The 27707-nt window shown below is 38.6% G+C and overlaps 1 protein-coding gene across 8 annotated transcripts; it reads right to left on the bottom strand.

Moving 5' to 3' along the window:
• Positions 1–6516: 6516 nt before the first annotated feature.
• Positions 6517–24309, bottom strand: TNFSF13B (TNF superfamily member 13b). Of its 8 annotated transcripts, none has more exons than XM_075090620.1 (9): positions 23967–24305; positions 21173–21385; positions 19931–20043; positions 18312–18724; positions 18110–18215; positions 10550–10606; positions 10144–10256; positions 9897–10047; positions 6517–8174 (listed from the first exon to the last, which is right to left on the bottom strand). In XM_075090620.1, the coding sequence occupies exons 4-9, from the start codon at positions 18636–18638 to the stop codon at positions 8062–8064; spliced, it is 867 nt and encodes a 288-aa protein (XP_074946721.1). In that variant the 5' UTR covers positions 18639–18724; positions 19931–20043; positions 21173–21385; positions 23967–24305; the 3' UTR covers positions 6517–8061. The 8 variants fall into 8 exon arrangements, with proteins under 8 accessions (XP_074946721.1, XP_074946739.1, XP_074946757.1 ...); XM_075090638.1 differs by having other exon boundaries at positions 21251–21385; XM_075090656.1 differs by lacking the exon at positions 23967–24305 and adding an exon at positions 22393–23896.
• Positions 24310–27707: the final 3398 nt, after the last annotated feature.

Here is a 27707-nt window from a genome sequence, read left to right as displayed (position 1 = left end):
CAGGCCAAGGGGCAATGGGCACAAGTTGGAACACAGGAAGTTCCACCTCAATATGAGGAAAAACTTCTTTCCTGTGAGGGTGCTAGAGCAGTGGCACAGGCTGCCCAGGGAGGTTGTGGAGTCTCCTTTCCTGGAGACATTCAGAATCTGCCTGGACACATTCCTGTGCCCCCTGCTCTAGATGTGCCTGCTCAAGGAGGGGGGTTGGACTAGATGATCTCCAGAGGACCCTTCCAACCCCTACCATTCTGTGATTCTGTGATTCTATGATTCTATCTCAAAGCATTGGCTTCTAAATGACAGAAACAATCTTATTCTTTCTACCCTAGTTTTTCAACCTGGTTAACAAACAAAACAAAACAAAGCATTCACCTGCTCAGACTTCGCAGAAGGATCCGTTCATGCTAGGAGTGATGGATGAATAAATGTATAAATCAGAATTTTTCATACCAGGGTGAGCTTACTGTCAAACATATACATTGAGAGTGCATAGACTCAGGTATGCAAACAGAGGGAACTGAGAGTTAATGGTAAGGTGGGCCTGATCCATACTAGAATGGTGACCAAAATTCTTAAAAGGTTAAAACCCACAGTTTTTCTGATATTGGGCCTAGGATGAAAGACACAGTCTGTGCTGTTTAAAATCACTAATGTTGTCCAGGCTTTGTATGTCAGCTGTGCTTGCTTTCAAACTCTTTCTCTCAACTAGATATTGCATGTTGAGATAAAAACAAGAAAAGTTTCTCTTCCCTTAGACATACAAAGTGAAGCAGGTTTTGGGGTTTTTTTTTCTTTTTTTTTCTCAACAGCAAATGCAGTACATAAGAGACAGCTTTGGCTCACTGTTAATTCACAGGCATAAAATATTACTTCATTGGCATCAGTGCCCCAGGAGCTTTTTCTTTCTTTTTCTCTTTTCCTCTTTCCTTTTCTTTTTCTCTTTTCCACTTGCAGTGTCAGAAGTGATACACTCAGTTTAAAGGGAAGAGAACTTTTTGCTACCAGCTTGTTTTGTGTCGAGATGAAAATGTGAAAGAAATGCCGTTTGGTGTGTGTACTGCTGCCCTCCGATGGGGAAAGGGCAGCTGTAGCATCAGGCTGTGTGAGACTCCAGCCTTCTAAAAATGGTGATGATGATGGTGATTGTGTGAGGTTATCCAGCAAAAATTAAGGAGGGAGGCAATCCAAAATAGCTACTCTTCTGCTTTAAAAATTTTTGGTTGTTCTAGCTTTTTTTTTAAATGTTCTGAGTATAGTGGTGACGAATCCAAGAGAGAACAAGGCCAAAGAAAGTTGGAAAAAGGGATTCTGGATAGAACAGGTAAAGAAAGGAAGGAAATAAGTGATGGAAAAAGTAGCAAACTATGTGCTTCTCCTGTTTCCACTGCTCACTGCTTCCACTGATGGTGGAAGATATGTTTCTGGCAGCCTAACAGGTAGGAAAGTATACCATCATCATTTTACAGATGAAGAATGCCAGACTCAACCTCATTTCTCATCACCCTGCTCAGCTTGTTTGCATCAGTCCTAACTCACGCTTCCGGTGTAGCATCTCAGTAGGACATCGTCAGTATTATTCTACAGGTGCAGCACTGGGACTGATAATTTTGGCTGGTAACTGCAACTGATAATCGAATACAGCCATAAGTATGACCCATCATGAGCTTGCTCTCAAAAGAATTACCAATTGTGATTAAATGCCAGAGTAGCACAGGACTAAGAGGTTGCATGGAGCAACTGAGACAGCAGAGGAAGACAGGCAGCAGCAGCATGGCGCTCCTTTTGCTGTTGCCTCAGCTTTATGCCCCTTTCCCACACAGCTTCTTCCCACCTACCTCTCCCGCCTGCCACAGCATCAGACATGCCACTTCACCCCAGCCACTCACTTTGCTCTTACTGCCCCCTTCTTGGGGTGGAGAGAGATGGCAAAGCTCCTCCTTGAGGGAAAAAAAGACCCAAACAAAAAACAAAACAGTAAAGTGATTATTGTGAAACAGAGATGTATAGCTTTTCAAATCTCTGTCATCCTTGTGACCTTCTCATTCAGAGGACAAACAAAACTAGGTAAGAAACCCTGAGCCAGCAGTCTGCCACCAGACACTGCTTATATGCTGTCCTCTGGCAAAAATTTCCCCTTACTCTTCCTGCTTTAAAAGTGCTAGGTTTGCTCTCCAGTGGTGTCAGGAACTATGAAGTGGTTGCTTTCTAGTTCCCTTAATGGGGAGGCAAACACTGGCCTAAGCACAGGTATAACTGTCACCACCCCTCCCAAAGTAACATGTAGTAGTTTCTATGAGGTTTGTGGGGAATGGACCTTCTCTTTTAGCACTGGAAATAGGAACAGGCCCCTGGAGGTCCTCTGTCTCCAACCCCCACCAAATCTTCCAATGCAAAGTTAAATACTCACAGTGAAGATGGGCCAGAATTGTCTTTGTAATCTCAGTTCTACTTCTCTGCATCTGTAACAGAAGTTACTTTATATAACCTCACAGCGCCCTTCCATTAGAATCCCTACCACGCTGAATGCACACAATGTCCAGCACCCAAGCAATGAGTGAAAAACTTTTTCTCCTGCTTTTTCCAAAGGATAGCTCTTGGCTGACTGCACACTCCTAATAAAGTCTGCCTCCAGATCAGAATTTATTTCCCCCAGAGCTTTTCCAGAATATTTGTTGCTGTAGTATTGCTAAGCAGAATTATACACCCCTTCATATATTCAAAGCACGGCTCCTGCTAATTTTAGTTTCAGCTGTGAGTTTCAACACTTCTGCAAATGAGACCACAAGGGCATCAGTCAGTCAGCTGGAAAATGAGGAACATTCAATAGTGACCACCTGTGAAAAATCCGGTTTAAGGAACTCTGTGGTAAAGACTAGGGCAACTTGGACATTTTCAGACAAAATAGACCTTCACCAAAAATGGCAGCTTGTAGAGCCCAGAATGTTCTGTTTAAAATATTTCAGACTGAAGGAACTGTTACCAAATTGAAAGTGATGTCAGGAGGGTACTCAGCTTAGACTTCTGAAAGGTCTGTTGGGTACTAAGCCAGGGAAACTGAAAGTGGCAATCTCCAGGTTCAACAGAGCTCATCAAGACTCTTTCCTAGGCCAAGAAGTTCTGGAAGGCAAGTACCCTGAGCTCAGTCTGGAAGGGGGACCCATGTACATGTTGAGATACAGGACTTCCTGCAGCCATTGGAATAACTAACATTCATCAGGATTAGGGACATGGTCTGAAGAACTTAAGTTTGCTGAAAAAGTTTTGGTAGAAATGGTTTTAAGTAAAATTTGAAACAACCCAAGATTTAAAGAAATTAAAAAGAAATCAAAATCTGCAGAAAGTAAACATGGTTTTTCAGCCAGCTCTCACAGACAGAAGGGGAATACAATTCTGATTTAAACTGCGCGTGTTCTGCCTCATTTACTACTTCCTTTCTGTATTTCTGAAAATTAGTCTGGGCCCCAGTTTAAAACATTTTCCATCAATATCCCATTTTCCACAGGATGAAGTAAGTGCCTCCCATTCATTGAGTGAAGCAGGGGAAGGGGGAAGAAAAAAAAGGCCAAAGGAAACTTGCAAGTGAATGAATAACGATTATTACTTGGCTACATGGCTTGATTCAATTTACAGTTTGAGTTTTGGGTCATGCAATACCCAATGATTGCTAGCAGCTTGCTGTGCTTAACAGGAACCTGCCTTGTGCATTACATAAATATTTGCTGATACTGTTGAAGCACACACTGAGGATCCCATGTTTCATTTGCACTCAGGAAATGAACACCCTTCCTTCCCCAGCAGGATCATTTCTGACCTGTTCCTACTTGTCTCAGTCCTTTCTCTGTCCCCCACATCTCCTTGTTTCTTACCATAGAATCAGCCAGGGGAGAGGGATCGTTTCGGAGGCCTGTACTCCAGCCTGCTCAAAGCAGGATCAACACTGAATTCAGACCACATTGCTCAGGGTTTTATCCATTAAGGTGTTGGAAATCTGTAGGAACAGATTTTTCATAGCCCATCTGGGCAACCTGCTTCAGTCGTTGACTGTCCCCATGGTGTGACTCTTCACTCAATTTCTGCTCAAATTTTGGTTAACACACAGCGCATGCTAAGGCCTGATGTATGCTGTGATCAGCACCACTAGTTCAAAGTGAAGGCAACATATAGGCAGGACCCAGTGGCCAGAAAGGACTAAAGGTCATTATGCAACCATTATCACCTACAGCTTGCTGTTTCCTGCAGCCATCATCCTTGTATATTGGTTGTCTGGCAGTTTCTTCATGATCTGCTAACTCATGGAAATGGTATAGACCAAACCTCCAAGCTGGAAGGTATAAATATGCCCACTTACCCAAAAAGTTTCTGAAGCAGATTCAACAGCAGCAGAACTGCTGAGGCTTTCATGCTTCCCAGTGTGATACAGGGTATGCCCACACCGTGACAGAGGAGGAAGGATAAGTGCTCTCCCCATCAGCTAGGTAACTCTTTTGCCCATAGGTGCACAAATTTCAAGCTATGAGTTGTGAGTTATGAATTAGAGAGCTTGTGAATTTGAAACCTCATGACTTAAGTGATGAATTAGTGAACTCACATGTTAGACTAGTCTGTACAAAGGGGATTGAACCCTTGTTTGTCATGTTTGTTGTATTTCCTAATGAGCTCAAAACATGAAGTTTAATTTACAGAGTATGTTGATCTGTAAATTTGAGAGATCCAAAGAGACCATGACACCATGGTAATGATTTTTTTCCTTATGTCAAGTACAAACTTCCTAGTTTGATTTGTGCCCATTGTCCCTTCTCACATCGCTGCGGACCTCTCAAAAGGTATGATTCCATTTTCTTGACAACCTCTGAACTGGTATTGGAAGGCTGCTATTAGGACACCCTGAGCCTCTCCTCCAGTCTGGACAAACCCATTTCCCTCAGCTCTTCCTCACAGGGCAGGTGTGTGCTCCACTCCAGCCACCGCCTTGCATTACAGATGGACTCCCTCAAGTTCCTCACTGTCCTTCCTGTATTTGGGTGTAGTGTGTCCAAACCTGGATGCAGGATCCTAGATATTCTCTGAAAGGTGCCAAGAAAACAGAAATAATGCCATCCCTTAATCGACTGGTGACGCTTCTGTTAATACAGAGCAGTATGCTGTTAGCCTTAATTTCTGACAGCTCACTGTGGGCTTGTGCTTAGCCTGCTTTCCCTAGCAACCCTTGGCCCTTTTCCACAAAGCTGCTGCCTTTGCCTAACCTCTCTTATTTCCCAGGCTTTTAACAGCCAGTCCATTTCATGCCCTTGCATTTCTCCCCACCTCACAAACAGTCAAATCCTAGTTAGGGTTTCTCTGATTTCTGCAGTCCAGCTCCAAATATAGTTTGTTTCCCCCATCATCCCTAAGCTCTATGTTACCTGCAAACTCCATGAGATCCTTTCTACATCAAATATTTAGCTTTTCTCTTCCCTGTATTTGCATCAACTTCCTTCTCAGTACTGCTTGGACTGACCTTGAAAAACAGCCTTAGATCTTACTGATGGTGGTAATCCATGAACTCATCCAAGAGAAAAAACTGCTGGGAATATTTTCCTCTCCCTTTTGAAAGTTCCGTAGGCACAGAATATGCTTAACATGAGGAAGCATAAAATCATAGAATCATAAAATTATTAAGGTTGGAAAGGACCTCTAGGATCATCAGGTCCAACCGTCAACCCAACACCACCCTGCCTCCTAAACCATGCCCTGAAGTGCCACATCTACACATTTTTTTAACACCCCCAGGGATGATGACTCCACCACTTCTCTGGGCAGCCTGTTCCAATGCCTGACCACTCTTGCAATAAAGAGATTTTTCCTAATATTGAATCTAAACCTCCCCTGGACACAGCTTGAGGCCATTTCCACTTGTCCTATCACTTATTACTTGGAAGAGACCAACACCCACCTTGCTACAACCTCCTTTCAGATAGTTGTAGAGAGAGATAAGGTCTCCCCTCAGCCTCCTTTTCACCAGACTAAACAACCCCAGTTCCCTGCTCTCCAGACTCGTCACCAGCTTTGTTGTCCTTCTCTGGACACACTCCAGCACCTCGATGTCCCCCTTGTAGTGAGGGGCCCTAAACTGAACACATCACTCCAGGTGCGGCCTCACGAGTGCCAAGTACAGGAGCACAATCACCTCCCTGCTCCTGCTGGCCACACTATTCCTGATACAAGCCAGGATGCTGTTGGTCTTCTTGGTCACCTGGGCACACTGCTGGCTCATGTTCAGCCGGCTGTCAGCCAGCACCCCTAGTTCCTTCTCTGCCAGGCAGCTTTCCAGCCACTCCTCCCCAAGTCTATAGAGTTGCAAACTTGTTGTGACCCAAGTGCAGGACCTGGCACTTGGCCTTGTTAAACCCTCGGCCCATTGATCCAGCCTGTCCAGGTCTGTAATTCCTAGGTCCAAATCTCTTCTATTTATTATCTATCACCATGAGAATGCAATCAAATCAGCACGGCTTATAAAAACAGACAAGACTGCAATATACAAAGCATCTTTTCTTTACTAAATGAACTTCTATGACACAATTCTCAACCCCTAAAAATATTTTCAAATGAAGCACAGTTCATTACTGTGGGTTTTATTATTTTATCTATTCAGTAGCACTTCAGTACTTCTTCAAAGATCAGTGGAATAAGTATTCAATGTTTGTATTACAATAGCTCCTAGAAGTCTTGACCACATGATTACCTTGACCTTGCAATACACATGGATTCTTGGGGTAAAAAAACAGATAAATCTTATCTACTGAACAAAGCAAACATCCAAAAGAAAAGAAAAAATGACATCTGTTTAGTCTTTCTACAGGTCTGATATTTTTGTAAGAGAGTTGTGCAATATATTCAAAACTGCAGAAGCAGCCTATAGTTAACATAAGGACTGAGCCCAGATTTCTGGGATATAAGTGTATTTTCTTAGTTGTATGGCTGGTTCCACGTTTACTGTATTTTTCTTTTTACTATATTGCATAGAATGGATCATAGCAAAAAGCAAGAGAAATACAAAAAAATGTGTATGCAGTAATTTTTCCATTGGATAAACTATTCAAAAGAAGACAAAATTCTATGCCCAAATGCCAAAGGCTTATATATGTGTGTGTACATACTTTCATATATACACATATATGTACTGTATATATATACATCTATATATGACTGCAGAAATTACGAAGCCAGAAATCCAACTCTGCCTACTGTATTGTGTCTAATCTCACTGTGTTTCTTTCTATCCCTGCTTTACTTACATAGAAGTATACACATATTCCTTGATGAGTAGCAATGCTTTGACGATTGAGCTGTTGAAGTATCTTACATGCCCTTTTTCCAGTGAAATTAATTCTAATTAGTAAATACTAATAGATTTTAGTAATTTGTATACCTTTTGTTCACAGGGAAGAAGCAAGCCAGTGGCTACTGTTCTATATATTTCTGAGGAATTTGTTTTCATTATCCCATACGCTTAGACTTTTTCCTTCCCCAAAATCTTGGTGTCAAAGAAAACAACAAAAAAAAAACCTTGAGAACCCACCCGAAGCCTCCATTTTGTGATGAGGAATCTAATGTTTGATGTTACTTCCCTGTACTTTATACTTCAAATATTTTATTGATGAAACAAATCAAATCTAAGAGGTACTTTTGTTTTAGTTTTCCTTTTCAATTATGGATAATAATTTGATTGTCAATGGTCTTGTTTATGCCATAGTTTATGGGCAACTCCTTCTTTGCTTTGCCTTATGGATGAGAAATTGTTGCAAAGCCAAAAATCCATTGCTTTGCAGTTGTTATTTAGAGTCTTCCATTGTCTAAAATAAAGTGGCTTTCTGGTAGTCACATGATGGTTATATCTCACAAGTATGTCTGGTGTGTTTCCTGTTTTGGGTTTGCTTATTAAACTGAAGAAAAGTTCTCAGAAGCTGGTGGTGGATGGGGAGAGACTGAACTGGCAACTTTATTACAAGTCAATATTTTTTCTGACAAAGGCATAGGAAAACAAGAAAGCTGCATTAAGCATAATAACAGAAATGAAGGGCTTCAGAGCAGTCTAACTGCACCAAAAAAGGTACCATCTCCATCCAAGGATATTTTGGCCTTTCTCCGTGGTATTGTAAGTTGAAGTTCATCCCCTTCTTCTAATTTTGCAATGCCTGGCAAAAGATTTGGAAAAATGTTAAGTTAATATTTCAAATACGTTACTTTCATAAACGGTATTCAAAAAGTCATTACATGTGATCTTACAAACATAAGCATGGTTTCTTACTTGTGATGAGTGCTTTTTTATCTTTAGGCACAACCTTACAAATTGCAGCCTACTCAAAGCTGACACTTAATGTCCTCTGTGCAGCTGGACCTACTTTCCACTCTGCACTCAGTGTATCACAGTTCACTTCAGCAAACGCTGCAAAAATTTGTAACAGCAGTGTAGCCAGATTCCTCATGTTATGGTGATGTGACAGTCACGGTCAGCATTGGGTATTGCGGGTCCTAGACCACTCCGTTCCCAGAATTCTGGAGGAGGTCTTATGAGCTTTACCAACAAAATGAAGTTACCAGACATCAGCTGATCCACTGCAACTGCAGAGCACAAAAGTCTGCTTCCTGCCAGCCGTACATCAGCTGATGTGATAACCGAAAGCGCCTCGCTGTCAAGTCGCAGTCACTGAGCTGAGAGCACATCTGACATCTGCTGCGACGCATGTTCCAAAGCATGAGATACTGCAGTGACATTTGGTTTCCCAGGTGAAAGCAGAGGGGTGGGAATTTGGGAAGCAGGAACCATGAAGTGTCAGGATGGAGTCGACATGCTAGCTAAGAAAGGTGGGGAGTAATACACGGGTCAAATAAGAAAATAGATGAAATTGAAAGTGGTTATGGCGCCTGAATGTGCGGGTAGAAGGGCAGAAAATTAAAGAAAATGTTTTGACAGCCTCAGTTACCAGGGGGAAGTAGCTAATTTATTTTTATTTGGAAAAAAAAATTAGCTTCCTTCCCCTCCCATTTGATTAGTGCCATTACTTGCCAACAGTCAACTCCACTCAATGTCGCCCACTTTTTTATAAGGTATTGAAAAAAAGGGTAGTTTTTATTCACACAGATCTTGTTGGAAAGTAACAAAAGATAAAACCCTCAAATCCACTATTAAAGGGAAAAGGTAGACAGATAAGAGCTACCAAATAAGGTTTAATAGGCCTTGATAATAATTCCTTAAACGCTACTGCAGGAATATACATATATATTGAGCACTGAGCCTGCTGGACTTGCATTAAATATTTTAACTGATCTTTCCTGTGGTGTTTCTAATTTGTGCAGTCAGAAAGAGCTCCTGATAGGACTTAACTATTTTTCATCTAACCAAAGAGTATAACTGAAGTAGCCATTATAAGGAGTAGAGAATTAAGCTGGTAAGAAATAACTTTGGAAATTCCACAGTAAGGTATGCAAAAATTGGGTGGCTCAAATTCATATATGATGTTTTAAAGCAGAACATAGCTCCTAAATATTTTATTGGGATAACTAAATGTGGAATTCAACACCTAATTTAAACTGAATTCTTCAGTAAGGACAGTATGTCCTTTTGTCTGCTTCAGGCATCTACGAACGGAAAGCACCGAAGTGTCTAACCACATTATATAGTCAACGGAGAGAGGGGAATTGTTCAGATCACCTAAGTCAGATGCGTGCCCTCCAACTGCCAATACTTTATATAAAACCATATTTCTTGAAAGTATTCTGAAATTTTGCAACTAACCAAATCCATGAATGCAGTCCATTTTCTTTAGAACTGCTACAATACTTAATCACCCCACACTACAGAGTCTATATGATATAGTTTATTTGCAAACAAAGAAAAGGAAAACTTAGATAATTACCAGCAGTATAGCAAGAATTATTCGGATAAGACTGTGGCATATTTTGGATGCAACGAAACAATGTCACCAAGCTGAGATCATCACCAAACACATGAGCCTTCTTCCTCTGTATTAAGTGTCCCATAGCAAATGTTGTATCCGTATATAAAACCTACAGAATGAAAAGATGGAGACTTCAAACATATTGTATTGAAACATTAAAAATCCTTTAAAAAGTCAGATGCTGTAGTGAATTGAGCTTTCTCACCTGGCCATATATGAAAAAATATCCTGTTTCTTTGATCACTATTTTATTTCCTTGTTCTTCCAGAGCTGTTCCACGTTTAAAGCTCAGAAGCCAAGGGACAATGCTTGAATCATCTAAAAGAAAAAGTAATTTTGGGGCAATGAGAAAGAAAAGTTACTTTCTTCATTTTCATCTGCCAAAAATTAAGAAAGCTGACTTCTAGTCAAGACTTCCAGTCCCACTAGCTGGATTTCCCCATGGAGAAGAGGATATTTGCAAGAGCTGTTCAGATGCAGGAACCTCTTTTTTTTTTAAAAAAAAAGTAATTCAGTGACATAACTCAGATACTGCTTTGAAGTTAGATAAAATTGGTTGGAAGAGTTAATACATGGAATAGTTAGCTAAAAATCATGGAACATATTCTTACCTTTCTGTTGGATATCACTTTTGCTGTCAGCAATCAGTTGCAAACAGGCCTGCAGCACTGCGAAGTGAAAGCATTTTGAGATCAAAGAAACACATATCAGTAATAGAATAGAGTAAGCTTTTGAAACTACTAATAAAAAAAAGAAAGAACGACATGAAGAAAAATTTTCTCTCAATCTTACAGCTTATTTGAAAACATAATCTATTGATTTTAACACAGATCTTACTCAAACGTGCCAAAACAAAATTCATATCGCAACGTACTAGATAACTTTTAGAGATCATGCAGCTAAGCAGGAGGCCACAGGGAGCAGCACAAGTAATAGTTGCTTGTTTTAATCTCTGGTCCTAATATAACTGAAAAATGTATCAGTAAGACAAATGAGCTACGAATCATCAGATCAGTTAGCCTTGTTCATTTTCTAAGCAGAACCTCAAAAAAACCCCCAACCCTGCTATCTACCACAGATATCAGATTTTCTAATGATGTTTACTACGTTATTTAAAGAAACCAGTTTACAGTCATAGTTGCTGTAAAATATTAGTCATATATACTGGTTACACGGTACTTTCAAAATAAATCCTCAAAATCCATATATATATACTTTCTATATGTTTTCAGATACCGAACCTATACTGAGACTAAGAGGGAAGATATAGAGATGACTGTTAACAAATTAATGCACACATAACAAATAGTTTAGTATCTGTCAAAACTGATGTGTTACTCAGAACTGTAGAGACTGGTGACACTAATGAGAAACTAGGAGTTTGATCAGAGAAAATATGGCGGTATGTTAAAATATAGGCTTGCAAGTGAATCAAAGATCTTTTAAAAAATCTGCTAAGCATAAATGTCAGGGAACAGGATAAAATTCAAAGAGGATAGTTGCATTTGTTTACAGCAGATTTTAATAAAAAAATTTGGTTCTAGTGCTACTTTGCAGGTTGGAAAACAAAGTAGTATTATTTACTTTGGTGCTTTGACCAACTGGCAGCGGCCAAAGATTCAAGTGCACATCTGGGAACACTCCAATGTCACAATGATCACACAGCCTGTGAGCCCTACTTACTTTAGCGGGAATACTATCCTGCAAGCTCTTGTCTCCTACATTGGAATGTGTCCTTGGGTTCTGTCAATACTCATCAACAGTGTGCCAAAATCTACAGATTTTCAAACCAAGAATTTAAAAGCATCTTAATTCCCTGCCTTCTTAAAGGAATAGAAAAACCAAGCTAACACAAAATTGAAAAAGTTGTTGTTATCAGTCATTTTTCTGGCACAATAGCGAACGACAAAGTTTTCTGAAAAAGAAGCTTCCAAATAAAATCAAAATGTGATTTTCTGGAGTCGCACAACAAAGCACATCAGGCAATTTATTTCACAAGGTATTCATTCACCATCCTTTGGAGCAAAGTGCCTTCTTGGTGAATAGAATTTGCTGTTTCCCTAGTATTTCAGTAAGCTAAATCAAAATTTTCATTCCTGCTTTTAAAAGAACTCACTAGGGTGGCCACTGGATTTTCCACTAACCAAAGAAGAGAGGATTTGTTATGATTCACACTAACCAGCTGCTATCCACCTGGGTACCAATGAGTAGTGTTCACAAGCAGTGAAAGCTATGGCTACTTTAGCAACTCTTGTTAAATCTGTTCTACAAATTTCATTGACATTCTTGTAACTATCTTGATTCACAGACTGCAAGTCTGGATTTATGTTTCAGTTTAAGCATTGAAATACTAGTCATCATTGCTGAGAACTGCCACACAGTAATTAAAACCTGCAAGTTCAGTACAGTCTGAGATCTTTTCCACCTTTTTAAAACACATACCAACTCTCCATATTCTCTAAAAAACTCTCACTGTCCTCTTTTTTAGTGTATGCAGAGAGAAATGAGGCTCCACAGTATATAGTAGGCTTGCTTTTCGTGTCCAAATATGCATACAGCATGACAATAAAGGAAACAGAAATTAGCAGTGTCCATTTTACCTAAAGCCACAAAGGACAAATGATATCTAAAAATGTGTTTGAGGGATTGAACAACAACACGCTTCAAAAAAATGTTCAGAAGCCAAGACTGACACATAACTATTTCCAGTATATACAAGCACTTCACTTTGACCTCAGTGGAACTACATACATGCTTAAAATTAAATAATTCATTGAAACCAATTCAGAGTCAACAACACTGTTATTAAGGAGAAGATATGTATATTTTTGTGTATATTTGAGTATATTTTCTGGGTAAATTAACAGGGATTTTCAGTTAAAAGTTAACATTGTTAAGAAACATTAGCAATTCTATTCCAAGAAGGACCTTGAAGTACAATGCCAAGAATATATGCATTACAAAATATGGGTTGAATAGTTACTATCAGTACTGACCTGAACAAATCAAATGCTCTACCTGAATGCCCTTCAGCCCAGTGTAAATCAAACTTAAATTTCAGGATTGTAACCTAAAGTATTTTTGAATAATTAATAATGCAAGCAGAATACAGGGTTAGTAAAGTATGTCTTTAAAAATGTGCGAAAATATCTAGACTGAGTGTCATCATGAGGTCTAGCTGTATAAAACAGAGTGTGTCTAGAACAACAAAGTGTGTCCCACCCTCTCATGACTTCATATAACAGCTTTGCTTTGACAAGCATATTTTTCTTCTGATTTTGACCGCTCTGCAGGGTGTGGGTGGGGAGAAGAATATTTCAGAATCTATCTTCTTCCATGAACAGAACAGCGAATTCTGAAGAAGTTAGTGACTCCAGATGCCTTTATAAACCACAGCCAGCACATGAAGGGATGTGTTCTCCACTGGTTGAGCAATGTAACCACAATATTTTTTAAAAAAAGCTAGCTTTTGCAGTGGGATAGGAACACAGCCTTCTGCATATCTGCATGATTTAAGACCTGATAATGGTAAAATCAAATTTGCCTTCCCATGCAAGTTTTTGTAGTATTTAACTTGCATAATGATTTTAATATTTTGCAATCTAACTTCATAACCCATTCAAACAAAATTTCAAGTTTGTTATCTGTGAATTCATGCAAAAATTTTTAAGTTTCAATATCTGAGGCCTGAGACATGCATCTCAATTCTTGATGAAATAAAAGCAAGCAAAAAACCTGAACTTTAAAAAACAGACATCCATGTTTAGGTTCCTTCTTTGGTCTAGATCTGTTCTCTGTAGACTTCCTGAAACATCTTTAAACACTAGATAATTCAGTTTATAAGTTATATGCATGTTCTTGAAAAATTTGCAGTTGTTCTTCCCTTAACTTCTTTATTTCTCATCACAAGAAATCGTCTTGTACTTTTCGCCTGTGTGTTTTTATAGACTGGTTAATTTGGCACTTTTTAATTAAGAAGTCTTTATATGGCATTAATCATGGATTAAATAAGTCCCTACATTAAAAGGGATTGGTCATAGTTACAGATATGACTATGATCTAACAAAGATCTTTGAAGTACTGGTGGCATTATTTTATCCTTAACAGAATAACCAGTAACATGTTACAATCAGAATAACAAGGAAATAATTTACTAAGAATTAAGAATATTTTATGTAGAGTTCTATTATACTGTATATAGCAGAAAAAATATTTTAAAAATTAGAGCCTATTTTGTATATTTTTGATTGCATAGTGTTCTGCATAATAAACAATGCTGATTCATTCATTCAGTAAGTGGAATTCTTCATGTGAAATTGCAAGCACTGAATCAAGTAATTTTCTAGCCTTTCGCATAAAAGGGCCTACTTCCTTTTGAGTTAGCCTGTTGTCAGCAGAAACAAAAAAGAATAACACATCTTTTCAAGAAGTAGGGTTTTTTTTTATTATTAAGAGAACTTTTATATTTCCCCTCTTCAAATAATAAAATAAGAAGTACTTTGGCTACTTGGAGAAGGAATTTTATATGTGCCATTTGTTTAGACTAGTAACAAAGGGTTGTTTCTTGATTCAAAGATCACTAAAGTCAAGTTCCACTTGTAAAAGTTCTTGCTATCCCTCTGTCACAGAGATCTAAACCAGCAACATACAGAGTCAAAACACTTCTAACCGACAAATGTACCAATGTGCCTATAAGGCAATTACACCAAGCACAATGGCAAAATTCTCACGACGTATTCACCATGCTTGCACGGCGATAGTTATTTCCCATGGACACACTGATATTGGGGTAGAACCTGGGAACCGCTAATAAAAAAATTGCCGAGTCATATGCCAGGCTCAGTTCCTTCCATACGCGCCACCAGACTGGCTGAGATGGATAACCTCAATACACCAAAGTAAATACAGTCCGTGCTCCAATCTGATCACAGCAGGATGCTGCCAGAATTTAAGCTTACAGAAGACCTGATGCTCCCCTCCTTAGCTGGCCATGGGAATCAGAATTTCACAGTAATGATTAGAACAAGGCACAGAGAGAGCATGTAAATGGAACTTGGCATTTGTACATTGAACTGGCTTAGGTAATGCAACCTATATCGTGTTCCTGGATTCACTACATGCAGGCAAGGCAATCAGTAATTGTGGCCAGGGTATAAAAATCAGATGTTTTTGTTGTGTAGCCATTTTCCTCTAAAGGCAAGACTTATAAAAAGAAAGACAAATAAGAAAAATTATATCTGTTCTTATGTGTCCTGATATGACATTTGCCAGAAGTAGTTACATGATCTATCTGCCTGTATATTAATAATCTGTACCTTTCAAAATCACCCATTAACTCCTACTCATTGTATCAAGAACTCTGGTTCTGACTGTTAACTGTACGGCTGTATTTGGAATTGATGCTTGAAACCCATCTCTTCAACCTACTTAAACTGGAAATTGTCTCAAGACACAAAATGTGCATACGACTACTGATGACTAATAGTTTTATGCATGATCACAGAAAAATGCATTCCCCACAAAAATATGACAAAACCAACATTGTGTTAGATCCATTTTCATTCAGTTGTCATTTTAATTAACATTCTAATTTGTAGTGACTTTTAGGCACACAACATCAAGCAAATAGGAATGCTTGATGGAAGAATAGAAATAGAAACATCATGCATACAGGAAAAAAAAAAAAAGGAAATTCCATATATTCAAGAAGGGCTATGCTGGGCCTAAAAAGAATCATGGAGCACCCATTTTTGGAAATTAAAGTTTAAAAAGAAAACAGAACTGAACCACAACTTTGTTTATAAGTAAAATAATGGTTCTATGTTTTACTTCTGCTCTCTGATTAGAAGTAATTGTATATCAGTGACATTTTCAAGTATGCACTTTCTAAGGATTTGGCCCATGTTACGGTGAAACTGTGGGTCAACAATTAATTGTGAGGCCAGACTCTACCTTGAGACCTTGTTGAAGCAAACAGAAATAGCATAAGAACAAGGCACCTCACTCCTTACCCTAATTTATCGCCATCATACCAGAACGAGTGCAGTGCATCTGCAGGACAACTTGGAGGCTGCCAGGATTCTGCTACCCAGAAATGGATGTGAGAAGATCAAAATGCAGGGCTAGTAATTTTGTGTACATGAACAAGTAACAGACGGGATTCAGCACCATGAACAACACCATGTTCTCTTATTTCACTCACTCTGCTGAAACAAAATTTCACATCGACTAGTAGGTTCATGGCCATCACTGAAGTCTGATCTGAGAAAATGTAATACCTTACTGAACGTCTGAAAGATTTAATTTGTTGTAATTAGAGCAGGCAGAAAGGTAACCTTGTCTAAGAGATGACCTTTTATGGAAGTGCAAGATTTGTAATTTACTTTTTTTCTTTTTTAGATAAAAAAAATATGATGGTTATGTTAGAAAATGGTTTTGTCAAACTGTGTAGCTTTTCCCTTTTAAATTAATGTTCCTATTCTGTGCTTTCTATTATCCATCCTCAACAATTTTAAAGCCAGCTGTATCTTTGAAAAAAGGCTTACAGAGATAAGTAGCTTAATTAGAATTTCATGTGAAGAAAGATAAATAGGTGTAATCAGAGGTGGCTACCTGATGAGAAGAATCTTACGTCTGCCAGAAAGAAGCACAGCTGAGGAGCCCATAACCCTCCTGTCCCCCATACACCCTCAAATAGCAATAAGAATAAAGATGAAAGCTACTGTGAAGGGGACTGAATAACATGCAGAGTATTGACACCGTAATACTCATTTAAAAAAAGACATGCCTCCTTATTTTTGAAGATACTTGTACTTTAGGTAGAACAGATCACTAGTTTTTATTTGGGAAATCCTAGAGTGGGGAGAGTGGGGAAGCTTTAGTGATAGGAGACAAGCTACAAGAAAGACAGTTTAAGCAATTTTGTCCTCAGTCCTGTTTGTAAAATCACTCTTAGCCGAGACCCTGAACCAAAGATCACTAATGAAATAGAATAAAACCCACTTAAACATATGGATTTTGGGTGATGTCCTAAATGAATATTCTCTTTTGAGAGACTTGGAGGTAAGTAGAGTGATTATACTCTAGAACATAAATTTCATTTAGCTTGCTGAATCTTAAGTGAAATACATTTCACATTAAATAGTCAATCGAAAGTACATTTTAAGCAAAGTGTGATTTAGTCTTCACCTACAAATTACTCCATTTTAATTTTGTCTATTAATAATTTAAGATATCTTTCATCAGTTAAAACAATCTAAAGTATCTGTAAGAAGGTTGAACTGATTTAGGGACTCAGGAACATGTTTAGTTGCTCTGTGCAATTAGAGTATGTATGCAAATTGTTATAATAAAATTCTATATTTCATCCTATCAGGCATCATTTTGTTTGGAAAGAGAAAAAGAAAAAAAATGTAGGCATTTTATCCCCAAAGGAAACAAATATATCCCGTTAATATTCCAACATTATAATAGACATCAGAAGTCTTCTATGGAGCACAGTCTTCAGTGTTCCCTGGAGCACCTTTTTAAAAGGCCATGATAAAAAAGTCTTACTGGATAGGCACACCTTTGTTAATTTTGCTGATTATATTAATAGATTGTTTTAATGCAGAAATGACACTGAACTTCTGAATTCCTTGTAGTCTGCCTCTTTGACAGGTACAAGCCAGCCTTTCTCTTTGAAAGCTCCTACTTCCCTAAAGTTAAGAAGCTTTCTTGCTACTTCTCTCTTTTAGGATGAGCAAGTTTTCCCAGCAAAATGACTTGGCATTTTTAATAATAGTTTTCCCTCCCTAATATTGATCAGAGACAAACAAGTTAGGCATTACCCTGAACTCAGAATAATGGACTTAGAATTGAGCGATTTACAGTCTGAAGAATTTAAAATTGCCTTACTCAACTCTACCGCATCATCTAGAAATACCTCCATTTCAAGAAGCAAAGTTCAACCTGCAGAGAGCATGGACTCCTGGTACCTTAAACAGTGTGGTGACCATTATGAGACTATACCTACAGTTAACACCATTCATTCAGCAATAACTGTAAAAACCTTAACAGGTTCTGGGAGCACGGATCAGCTGACAGGAGAAGATACAAGCTGAGCACTGCTGCTTTTCTCAAGACAGTATCCAACTGTGGATTCCCAACCCACTCCACTGGGTGCTATTTACCTCTTTCTTCTGTATGGGCAACAGACCTTCTCCCCCTGTTTCTGCTCCCGTTCCAGATTTCCTTTTGGAAGCTATCAGCTGGGCCAGGACCAGGAGGCCTGTTCTCCTAACAGGGAGAAGTGAGTCAGTCATTTCTCTGCATCAGAAAGCAGCCTCACATTTGCTCATCCCCTGCAAGCCAAAACCCACCCCTCCAGCTTACCTGCCTGGCAACAGCTGCAGACACTTGCAGGAAGGAAGAAACAGGGGTACCCGCTTTATTTTCATCAGGGGATACGGGTGGCCGGTCTAGCGGAGACCTTGCCTGGACCCTGTAGATCAGCTCGCTGCGCAGAGTTTCTAATTCTGTTTTCAGGGTGATAACATAGTAAAGAGACACTGCAGCAAGACAAGAGGAGAGGAGCATTGCAAGCCACAGGAATGTGACAGAAAAAAGTCCCGTGGTGCCTGAAGAAGCACCGGGGGGGGCAGAGGGAGAGGAGGCGGTATCCTTCTGTTGGATGACGTGCACACAGTCCACGGATTTCATCGCTGCTCTTTCCTCACTAAAGCCAGAGGGAGAGTTCAGCTGTCCCCTTCCGAGGTGCAATCCATGTTACCAGTTGCTCTCTGAAACTAAGGGCATCCAGAATAAGTGAACAAAACGCCCAGATCATTTCCTGTCATATGAAGCCGTTGATAGAACCATTAAACTTAATGTACAGAGTGAACGTCTGAGGTTCGATCTTCTTTTAGTTTTCTTCTTTCTGTGTTGCATTTTGGAAATGAATACTTTCTCATAAGCTGCTTGCTCAACGTACCTTCCTCCTTTCACTTTCAACTATTTATTTATGTGGCAGCTTGCTATTACCGTTTCCCATTATCTTTAAATTTAGGCACAGCCAGTACCACTGGTAGTTTAGAGCCTTATCTAGAAGAGCAGAAACAATATAAGGTTTCCTGGCAGCATATCATCCAGTGCTACTTAAAAGACGTACACATATGACGATGTGTTTGCCTCTGTGTCTGTGTAGGTATATAGATGTACTGTGTATATACATATCATATATGCATTAATGTGTATATATTCATATCTAAAGTGCCTACATGCCTACAGAGGGGACAACCTATCCAAACAAAAATTTTTGTGGTTTCCTAAACACAACAGTGACAAATATTCCCAGGTATGAGTAACAAATTACTGGTCTCTTAACTGTACGAAGTTGAAGATTCTGCAGTTCACTTCATCATACTAGCTTGAAAAGGGATGACTTATTATTAAACTTATCTAATAAATATAGTTTCTCTACAGAATTCAAGTACCTGGATTAATGCAAAAGAGGAGACAGAGAAGAGGGGAGAGGAAACTTGGGGTGGGGAGGATCTAGAAGGGGTGAAAACTGGAGGACTGGAAATTGTGAGAGGGGAAAATAAGAATGGGGGGGGGGGGGAAGGGCAGAGGGGTATAGAAGGAAAATAACATTTAGAGAATTAAAAAAAAAACAAACTAACAACCAAACCCCCAAAACTTTAAACATGCATACTGAAGTTTTTCAGCTGGATCCTGAGTGTTCAGTTTAAACTCATCTTTTTAAGATTTTAATAGTCCTTTCATCTTAAAACCCTGCATTAGGAATTCCTTTCTCCTCTGCAGCAGCAAGGGCACCTAAATATCCCAAACATGTTCGTATCCTTTTTGTATTGTCCTCTCACACAAAATTAAAGTTTTGCTCCTTTGTTAAGAGTTTCAGTGGTCTGGGACATGAAAAAAGATCAAAAAGCAACACAATTAGGTCTGAAGTCAACAGGATTAACCCCCACGAGGATTGGAACTTTTTTTACCATGTAAGTAAACTTTATCTTTGCAAGAGAGAACACTTTTACAGGTCTATCTGAATACTGTGCAATGAATCCTGATGGCAACACTCGTCAGAGTAGTTCAGATCAAGTTGATTCTGTTGGGAAGAAGAAAGAAGAAGGAGCAAAAATAAACAACTTCCGTAGCCTCTCCCACTTCTATTTCACTTCTATTTCTTAAGACTATGAGAAATTGAGGGTTATTATAAGCTTTATCATCTTCCGTTGTGATGCAAGATACTCCCTTACTTTGCCACCTCTAGCAACGACTCAATATCCTGCACAGCCAAGAAAATATTTTCCTAAACGGAGAGGAAAAGAAGTATACCATGTATCTTAACATGCCCCTAGAAGGCATGTACATACTGCGAAAACAAGATACAGAAATCAGTGCAGGGTGGAATAAGAGCAGAATACCATACTGCTTCCGTACCCATTTTCAAGGTTAAGTTAAGGTGTAAAGGGGGCTGCATTCTGAAGGAAATTTCAGATGAACTAAGGTAGGTTTTTTGGAACAGAGTAAGCAATTATTAGAACCTTGAAATGCCTTGAAATGTCACTAGACATCAGAACATTACAAGCCTAGTACTGACTGTGTTCCAAAAATAAAATGACAGTTGGAAAATAATTAAATAATAATTTTAAAATAATATGATGGTTGGAAAGTAATTAAAAAGTGAAACCAAGTGAGAGAATGAAAGTTATAACTAGCTATCCAGGAATACTGAGAAAAAATTGGTCAGTGAGGTCTCTGCAGTCATTAACACATAAGAAAATAACAGACAGGTATATAATTAGCATCAGTCTAGTCACTTCTAGAGAAAATAGGCTGTTCCCAGCCTCCACAACTTCTTTAAATGGGGTCATTATTTGGGCTGACAAAATAATTCTGGTGACACAGAGGACTTCTGTCAGACAACTGGCTTTGTCTTACTTATCATTTGGATAAATCAGAATTTCAAAGGGGAAATGAGGAAAATCAGAAGAGCCCACACGTGGCAAATTGTTAAATTCAACAGGTATTTCTAGTTGAGTATCAAAGGGATCGCTCTGTTTGCAACCTTGTGTTGTTCTGTAGCTTCATAAGCAGTTAAGTGGTTTGAAAGAAAATATGATTTTAGACAACTTTTGTGATGACAAAAACATAGTGGAACAATAAATGACAGTGAGATCAATCATGCAAAACAACATGAATTCACTAGAAATATACTTAGTTGAACAACTTACATTTTAACACAATCAAACAAAGCTTCAGTAAATTGCAGACTACTAATGGCATTAAAGTAAAAACTCAGAAAAAATTACTTAAACGAACGAACAAACAAAGCCCCCCATGCTAGTTGCAGCGCCTAGAGCGTGGAGCCGGTGCCTTGACGCTTGCCACTGTCTTGTCATAACATACTGTCCTCTTGTTGGCAGAGTTGCAAAGTAGTCCTTAACCTGCTTAAAGCAAAGTCAATAAGATTAACACACGTTCAGTTTCTTCTGCATTTTAAACTAAGGTATGACTAACGAGGACTATGGAGTGCTCAGATTAGCCTTCCATTAGGAACTTGGGAGGGTGTTGACTCCAGCTGAACATGAGCTCTCAGTGGAACATTCTTGTTGAAACAGAAATGTAATATTTGGATATATATGCTGGAGCAAAATATTTAGCAAAAATAAAAAGTAGCAGTCATCATGCTTTTATATCAACAAACGTGGTTGCATAGAGTTATGACTGCTGAAACCAAACAGCGAAAAGGGTTCGGAACAAAAACTCAGAATGAATATGAGAGGCTTGAATAACTCATCACGGAAAGGGTATTCAGTTTGTGGTTAGCAGCCTGCTTCTACTGGCCAGCTTCCCTGAAAACCCTTTGGCAAAAGTTTGTACTGTGTTAACTGTTTTTGGCTGAAGACACACACGCTACGCTACACAAGGACGCAGTAAAACCTTAGGGCAACAAGTGACCACCTCTAGCCCAGTTCAAAGCAGTGTTTTCCAAACTATTTCTACAAAAGAAAATGCCACTGCATTAAGCTGCAGAAACCTAGTCCTGGCCAACTAACTCTGGAAGGTAAATAATATAATATAATATAATATAATATAATATAATATAATATAATATAATATAATATAATATAATATAATATAATATAATATAATATGAATCACCTTATAACAAAGGTATTCTGAAACTATGGTCCTATTTTGCCTGGACAGTACAGTTGATCCATGCACACGCAGTGAATCAAATGATTTAGTGCCTCCTTAACCCAAAGAATGAGCTATGTTGAACACTCAGATTGACTGACTAAGGGACCTCTTTAATTTAGCCAAAGAAAACTATTAAGAAATGCCTCGGCTAGTCTAAGAATTTTACTTAACCGAGTCTTTTACTTTTGGGAAAAAGAGCAAACTTTAGGTAAAACTCAAAATAATAATAAGAAAAAAAAAACATTACCACTGAAGACTCTTAATGGTGAGAACGTTTCAGCAGGTGAAATGGTGGATTCTTGAACAAAATCAAGGCTGGTTAAACCTTTCAAGATGTTACAGCAGAAACAAAGCCTGTAATTTCTGCAAGCAATTAACTTTTTTCATTTCCGTTACGCAGAGTATCAGATTAAATGATCAAGATGGGCCCTGCTAACCTGCAAATTTATAAAACACCATCACTACATCTGTGGGGAGCCAAGGCAGAGATAGTAAGCAATCACACAGGAAATTTGTGGTTGAACCAGAAACTGAACTCTTGATTTCCTGAAATCCAGTACCGTACTTTAACCACAAAAGCATCATCTTTGAGGGGGAGGAAAACCCCACAATGAAGTTTAACATACAAAAGAGAATGAGATGATTCGAATATGAAGACTTGGTTAAAAAACCCAATTTACTGAAGAAACGTAAAAGTTTACTTAAAGACAAACATTCTGTTCTTAAAAAGGAGGTTGTGCGTGATGCTGCAACCCAGAGATCCAGGCAAATGTTGATGGCCATACTAGAAGTATGCCTCCAGTGGCAAAGGTCCAACTCCACATACTTGTGAAGTGGCCACAAAATGGAACTGGTCCCTGCAGTTATTAAAAAAGAAAGAGGCCACAGTAGCTTGCTTTACTACACAGTGCAGAACAGATAGAGCAGCAAAGAATAAACAAAGCTTCCATTTTAAACACACTTAATTTCAAGTCCTTTCTGAAGATGGGCAAAATGGATGGACTGTTTTAGAGGAGATGAGAATAAATCCTGCATAGCACTTTTCTGCTATTACAGATACCTGTATTAAGTGTTTTCAGAGATAGCTTTCAGACACAGTACACCTTCCCTTCAAGGACACTTAATTAGTTCTTTCAGCCATTAACTGCAATTCACACAGTAGCAAAACTCGGTAAGTTGCTATCTCACATGTGGATCCAAACCCCACTCTATCTGTGGGTACTGTGCTCCTGTGGTTGTGTATCTTACATCCTACTATCTTAAACTTTAGGAAGCTGTTGAATACTTTGCAAGTAAAGGATGTGTTATACAAAGGTAAAGCCTTATTTGATATACTACCTTGTTAAAAGGAAAAAAAAAAATCCTATGAGATTTTTCTGAAGAAAAAAGGTATTCTTTTCCTTTTGCCTCCTAATTTCAAAATTGCCTAGGATAACACAAGTGTCTCTGCACATTTTAGGTATGTTATGCTTGATTTATTTCTTGCCTAAGACTTCATTTCTCTAGGCATCTAGGCAATTTGGGTTCAAATCTGGCATGCATACTACACAAAGTAAACATAGAGCTGACTTACTTTTTACATGGTTATTACAGTGCTTTCAAAGAGAATACAAAATGGCACAGAAAGGAAAAGCAATTATGATAGGTGTCTCTCAAAGTATGCAGGAGAACCAACAAGAAATATAAAATAATTTTAAAATATGTACAAAATATAAAAAGAGAACACAAAATTTATATACTACGGCAGGTTAATGCCAGCCTCCTCCCCTTCCCCTTCCCCCCCGCCCCCCCGCCCACGATGCTATAGCAATTCCTTCTTACTGCACAGGGAAAAAGGAGCTCTGTCATACAGCTGTGGCTCACTTCTCTTATAGTCTCACTGGCTTGGCTATCCAGCAACACAGAGTATTGCATCTCTCCACCTCTTCAACACTATGCAACTTGACCGGTTTTGCACAGATGGGCTAAAAATGCATTTGTATGGTAGCAAAAATAAACAAGGAGCCATGGCCCTTCATGTGGGAGTGGCCACGCTTCTGCTGCTACAGTCTGTGGACCTTTAATAGAGGGCACAGGACAGGAATCCAAGCACTTTCAAATCATAGCGTTATTTCTTCATATCTGTATCTAATTGCTACACTGTCCCTGAGTCCTCAAGGACAGAAAGGGAAGGGTTCTTTGCCTGACCTTTCCCTTTGAATTTTTGTAAATAATTAGCCCACACCAGACGTAAGCATAACGCAAAACAGCTGTAGAACTTCCTTTCTTTGTCTTCAGGCAGCAAAATCTGTTCCTTAGCTGCTCGTCAAAACTAGCGGCAACATCTCTCCAAACTTGGAATGTGAACACGCTCACTTTTTATATTAGCAACCTTGCAGTTTGGCATTATTCATCTCACTGCTTAAGATTGTTAACAATGCATCTCCAATAATCATGAGTGAAACCATGTTCTGAAATACATTAAAACCAAGTCTGCTTTTAAGCTGTATTGCGTTTCAGAGAAAGAAAAATTGCTGTTTTTCAAGACATAGGGGTTATTCTGTCCCCAGGCAAGCTGGAAGCATAACAAATGAATCACTTTAAGGTTTCCAAAACATTTTAAGAAAATATTCAGTGCATTCCTTATCTACTCACAGAGACAGAACTCTGCAACAAGCCTAAAACAAAGACCCTGAGTAGGGTCCAACAAAGGACTGCAAGCATGCTCAATATCTTTGGAGCAAATAATTTTTGTTTACCTACCTATACTTGATCTTTTTATCAGGCAGCAAGTCTCCTGCTTTTGGTTAAGGTTTCATTTCTAGCATTTTAGTTTAGATGTTCATATACCCTTATGAACGTTTGCTATGATATAAGCAGCACTTGCACAGTCTGAGAGAAATTCAAATACTGTATTTTACCTTTGTCTATCTGATATGAAGGCCTATACATATCTACCAAGCAAATGAATATAAATTCCAGGACACAGTTTATGTTGCACTTCGTAGCCGAGCTGCTAATCAGTTTTCAAATAAGAAAAAAACAAATGCAAGACACGTATTCTTCAGAGTAGCACTGCGCAGTTAAGGTTTAGTGACATAGTTCACAGGACAGCAAACCGCTTTTCATTCCAGATGGGCAGTAGTCGCATGAAGTGCCCAAATCTGAATTGCTCCTTTACTTTCATTGCTTCCTTTTCAAGCTTTAGAAATATATTTATTTTTTTTTCATTCAGAATTAATAGGTATCTTGAATAAAATGTCAAAATATACCACCCACTCCCCAAGCACTGTTTCCTAGGTAGCGGGTTAAAATTGAATTATAAGCCTTGCAGTAATCCAGGAGAGAACACACATTTTGCAGCTTTAGAAAAGACAGCAGTAAATCCTTATTTTCTGGGTATTTCACATTAACCATGCAGGATGGGAGCAGAGGCTTAGTTATGCATTTCTCCATGAGAAAGTAGAAATTGCTTCAACCCGAGTATCGTACTGCAGCTATAGGAATTCGCTATAAACCTGCTAGAGTGGCATTACAGCATTTAAAATTGGCATTTAAATTATTACCAGAAAAAGGTGGTAAAACTAGGTAGAAACACTTAAAATTTTATTTCCTAAGTGATGTAACATTCAGTCCATCTCTCTGTCTCCTAGATAAGGGAGGGGTTTTGAAATGCAGGATGTGTTAGAAAGTGATGGAGAGCTACCGCATATCAGTTTTACTTATTAACAGTTCCTGAAAGTGAGGATACATGGCAAAGCTTGTAAAGCAAAAATTTGTAATACAGTTTTCCCCTGCTGTAATAGCTTTCCACAAATGCCACATCCAACAATATGGATGTCTATTCCATGTGCTCTGGTTAGTAAGTAACTGAAAATGTTATCTTGAGGTTGATGAGTCACCACGCATACAAAAATACCCCTGTACACATGCTTGAAGACAGGCCACAAACTAGAACAAGACATTAACAGCACTTTTAATGTATCAATTTATTGCATATGTCGGTACATAAAAATAGAAAAGTGTTTTTTTTGTAAAATTAATTTTATTGTAAAAACCAGGCTAGAATGAGAATGTAAAACTTTGCCACAATTTGCACATATACAGTAACATTTACGCTTTGTCTACAAAACTTAAGAATACTTTATAGGACATTTTTGCCTTAACTATATAATAAAGAAAAATCAAATAAACAGCTTGCATCACATATTCAATGACTGTTTCTGAATTCAGAACACAAGTGCTATTTAGAATTTCAATATGCTATCGTTATTTACACTTCTGCGGGGTTCTACTCTAAATTATACAAGCAGGATGGCATCATAAATTATTCTTAATGGGATATATCAGGCTGATCCCACTACATGCAAGAGGCACTGGTTTTGTATTTGGCAGAAGTGCCCCTAGCAAAATCACCTGTCATTAACAAAAATAAAAACCTACTTCTCAGGAACTGAATTATGAAACACAAATGGAGGTATGTCTGCATCATTTTGCTCACAGAAGAGACCATACCTTGGACTCTCAATTTAGCCGTGCATTCTTCACTGTGAACATCCAACGTGACACAAATGATTAGAGATGCTGATGTGCATATTTTTTATAAATACGTAATCCATCTGCCCTTCAACAGAGAGATTGTCTGTAGCCTACCAAATGTATTTGTGCTCTATTTCTAATTTTACCTGAGAAATGGACATGAGGGCAGCTACTCCAGTTACCATTTCTTCAGATGAAAGCACAGCTTAACTCTCCGCATTTCACAGTTCAGAAACAAATACTGGGAATGTAAACTTGGGTTAGCAGGATGCCTCAAGTATTTCTGCTAATCAAAACCACACACACGTGTGCGCACACAAGGTCTTATACTGGATGCTTCCTTACAAGGACTCTACTGCTACGGCTATTCCAGTTCAACTCCTGACACTGCCCCACCCTCTTTTTTTCTTTTGTAATTAAAGTTCTTCTTATAAAAGAGACAATTCATTTAATGTGCATATTTAAGCAAAGAGGCTTTCTTACAAAACTGTAAAAATAACTCAGCTTCCTCTCCCCTGAACTAGAAATTTGTATAGAGAGGACAAATACTTGGGAAATATCTCTAGACAAATTGAGAACTGTTAAGGGAAAACATATAATGGTTTTGAGTGGAATAAATGCAACAGTATCATAACACATCTTTTGGCAATTTAAAGCTATTATTACTAATATGTTGCTTGCAGTTCACTTTCTAGCAGCAAGTAACTGTAGGTTTCCATCACACAGACCATAAAATAAAAACAAGTCTTGACTTGTCAGAACAAGTTTCTTCCCCCTTCTCCCTCCCTTAAAAGATCGTATGCACAGCAGTGGAACATTTGCATAAAAAAAACCCATTTCCTTTCTATTTTCTTCCAGTGGATTTCATAGCCAATGCCATGAAAAATAGCATGACAACAGACATTCATTCACAAGAGTATGTGCCCAACCCATTAAGGGAGAAGTAAAAACGTGCGTACATGGAAGATGGAAGAAACCCCGTTAAGTGTAAAGGATGCGCGTACCGCAGTTGTGTCTTCTCATACCCAACACCTGCAAAATCAG

Source organism: Phalacrocorax aristotelis, chromosome 1, assembly GCF_949628215.1.
Source record: "Phalacrocorax aristotelis chromosome 1, bGulAri2.1, whole genome shotgun sequence".
Taxonomy (NCBI): Eukaryota; Metazoa; Chordata; class Aves; order Suliformes; family Phalacrocoracidae; genus Phalacrocorax; species Phalacrocorax aristotelis.
This window is presented reverse-complemented; position numbering and strand designations above follow the sequence as displayed.

Coding starts and splice junctions, on each gene's coding strand:
- TNFSF13B (XM_075090629.1), bottom strand. CDS start 18,638: ATGAAATCCGTGGACTGTGTGCACGTCATCCAACAGAAGGATACCGCC. Junction 10,048..10,143: donor ATTTTTTCATATATGGCCAG/GTGAGAAAGCTC, acceptor TTCATTCTGTAG/GTTTTATATACGGATACAAC. Junction 8,175..9,896: donor TAATTCTTGCTATACTGCTG/GTAATTATCTAA, acceptor ATCTTTTGCCAG/GCATTGCAAAATTAGAAGAA.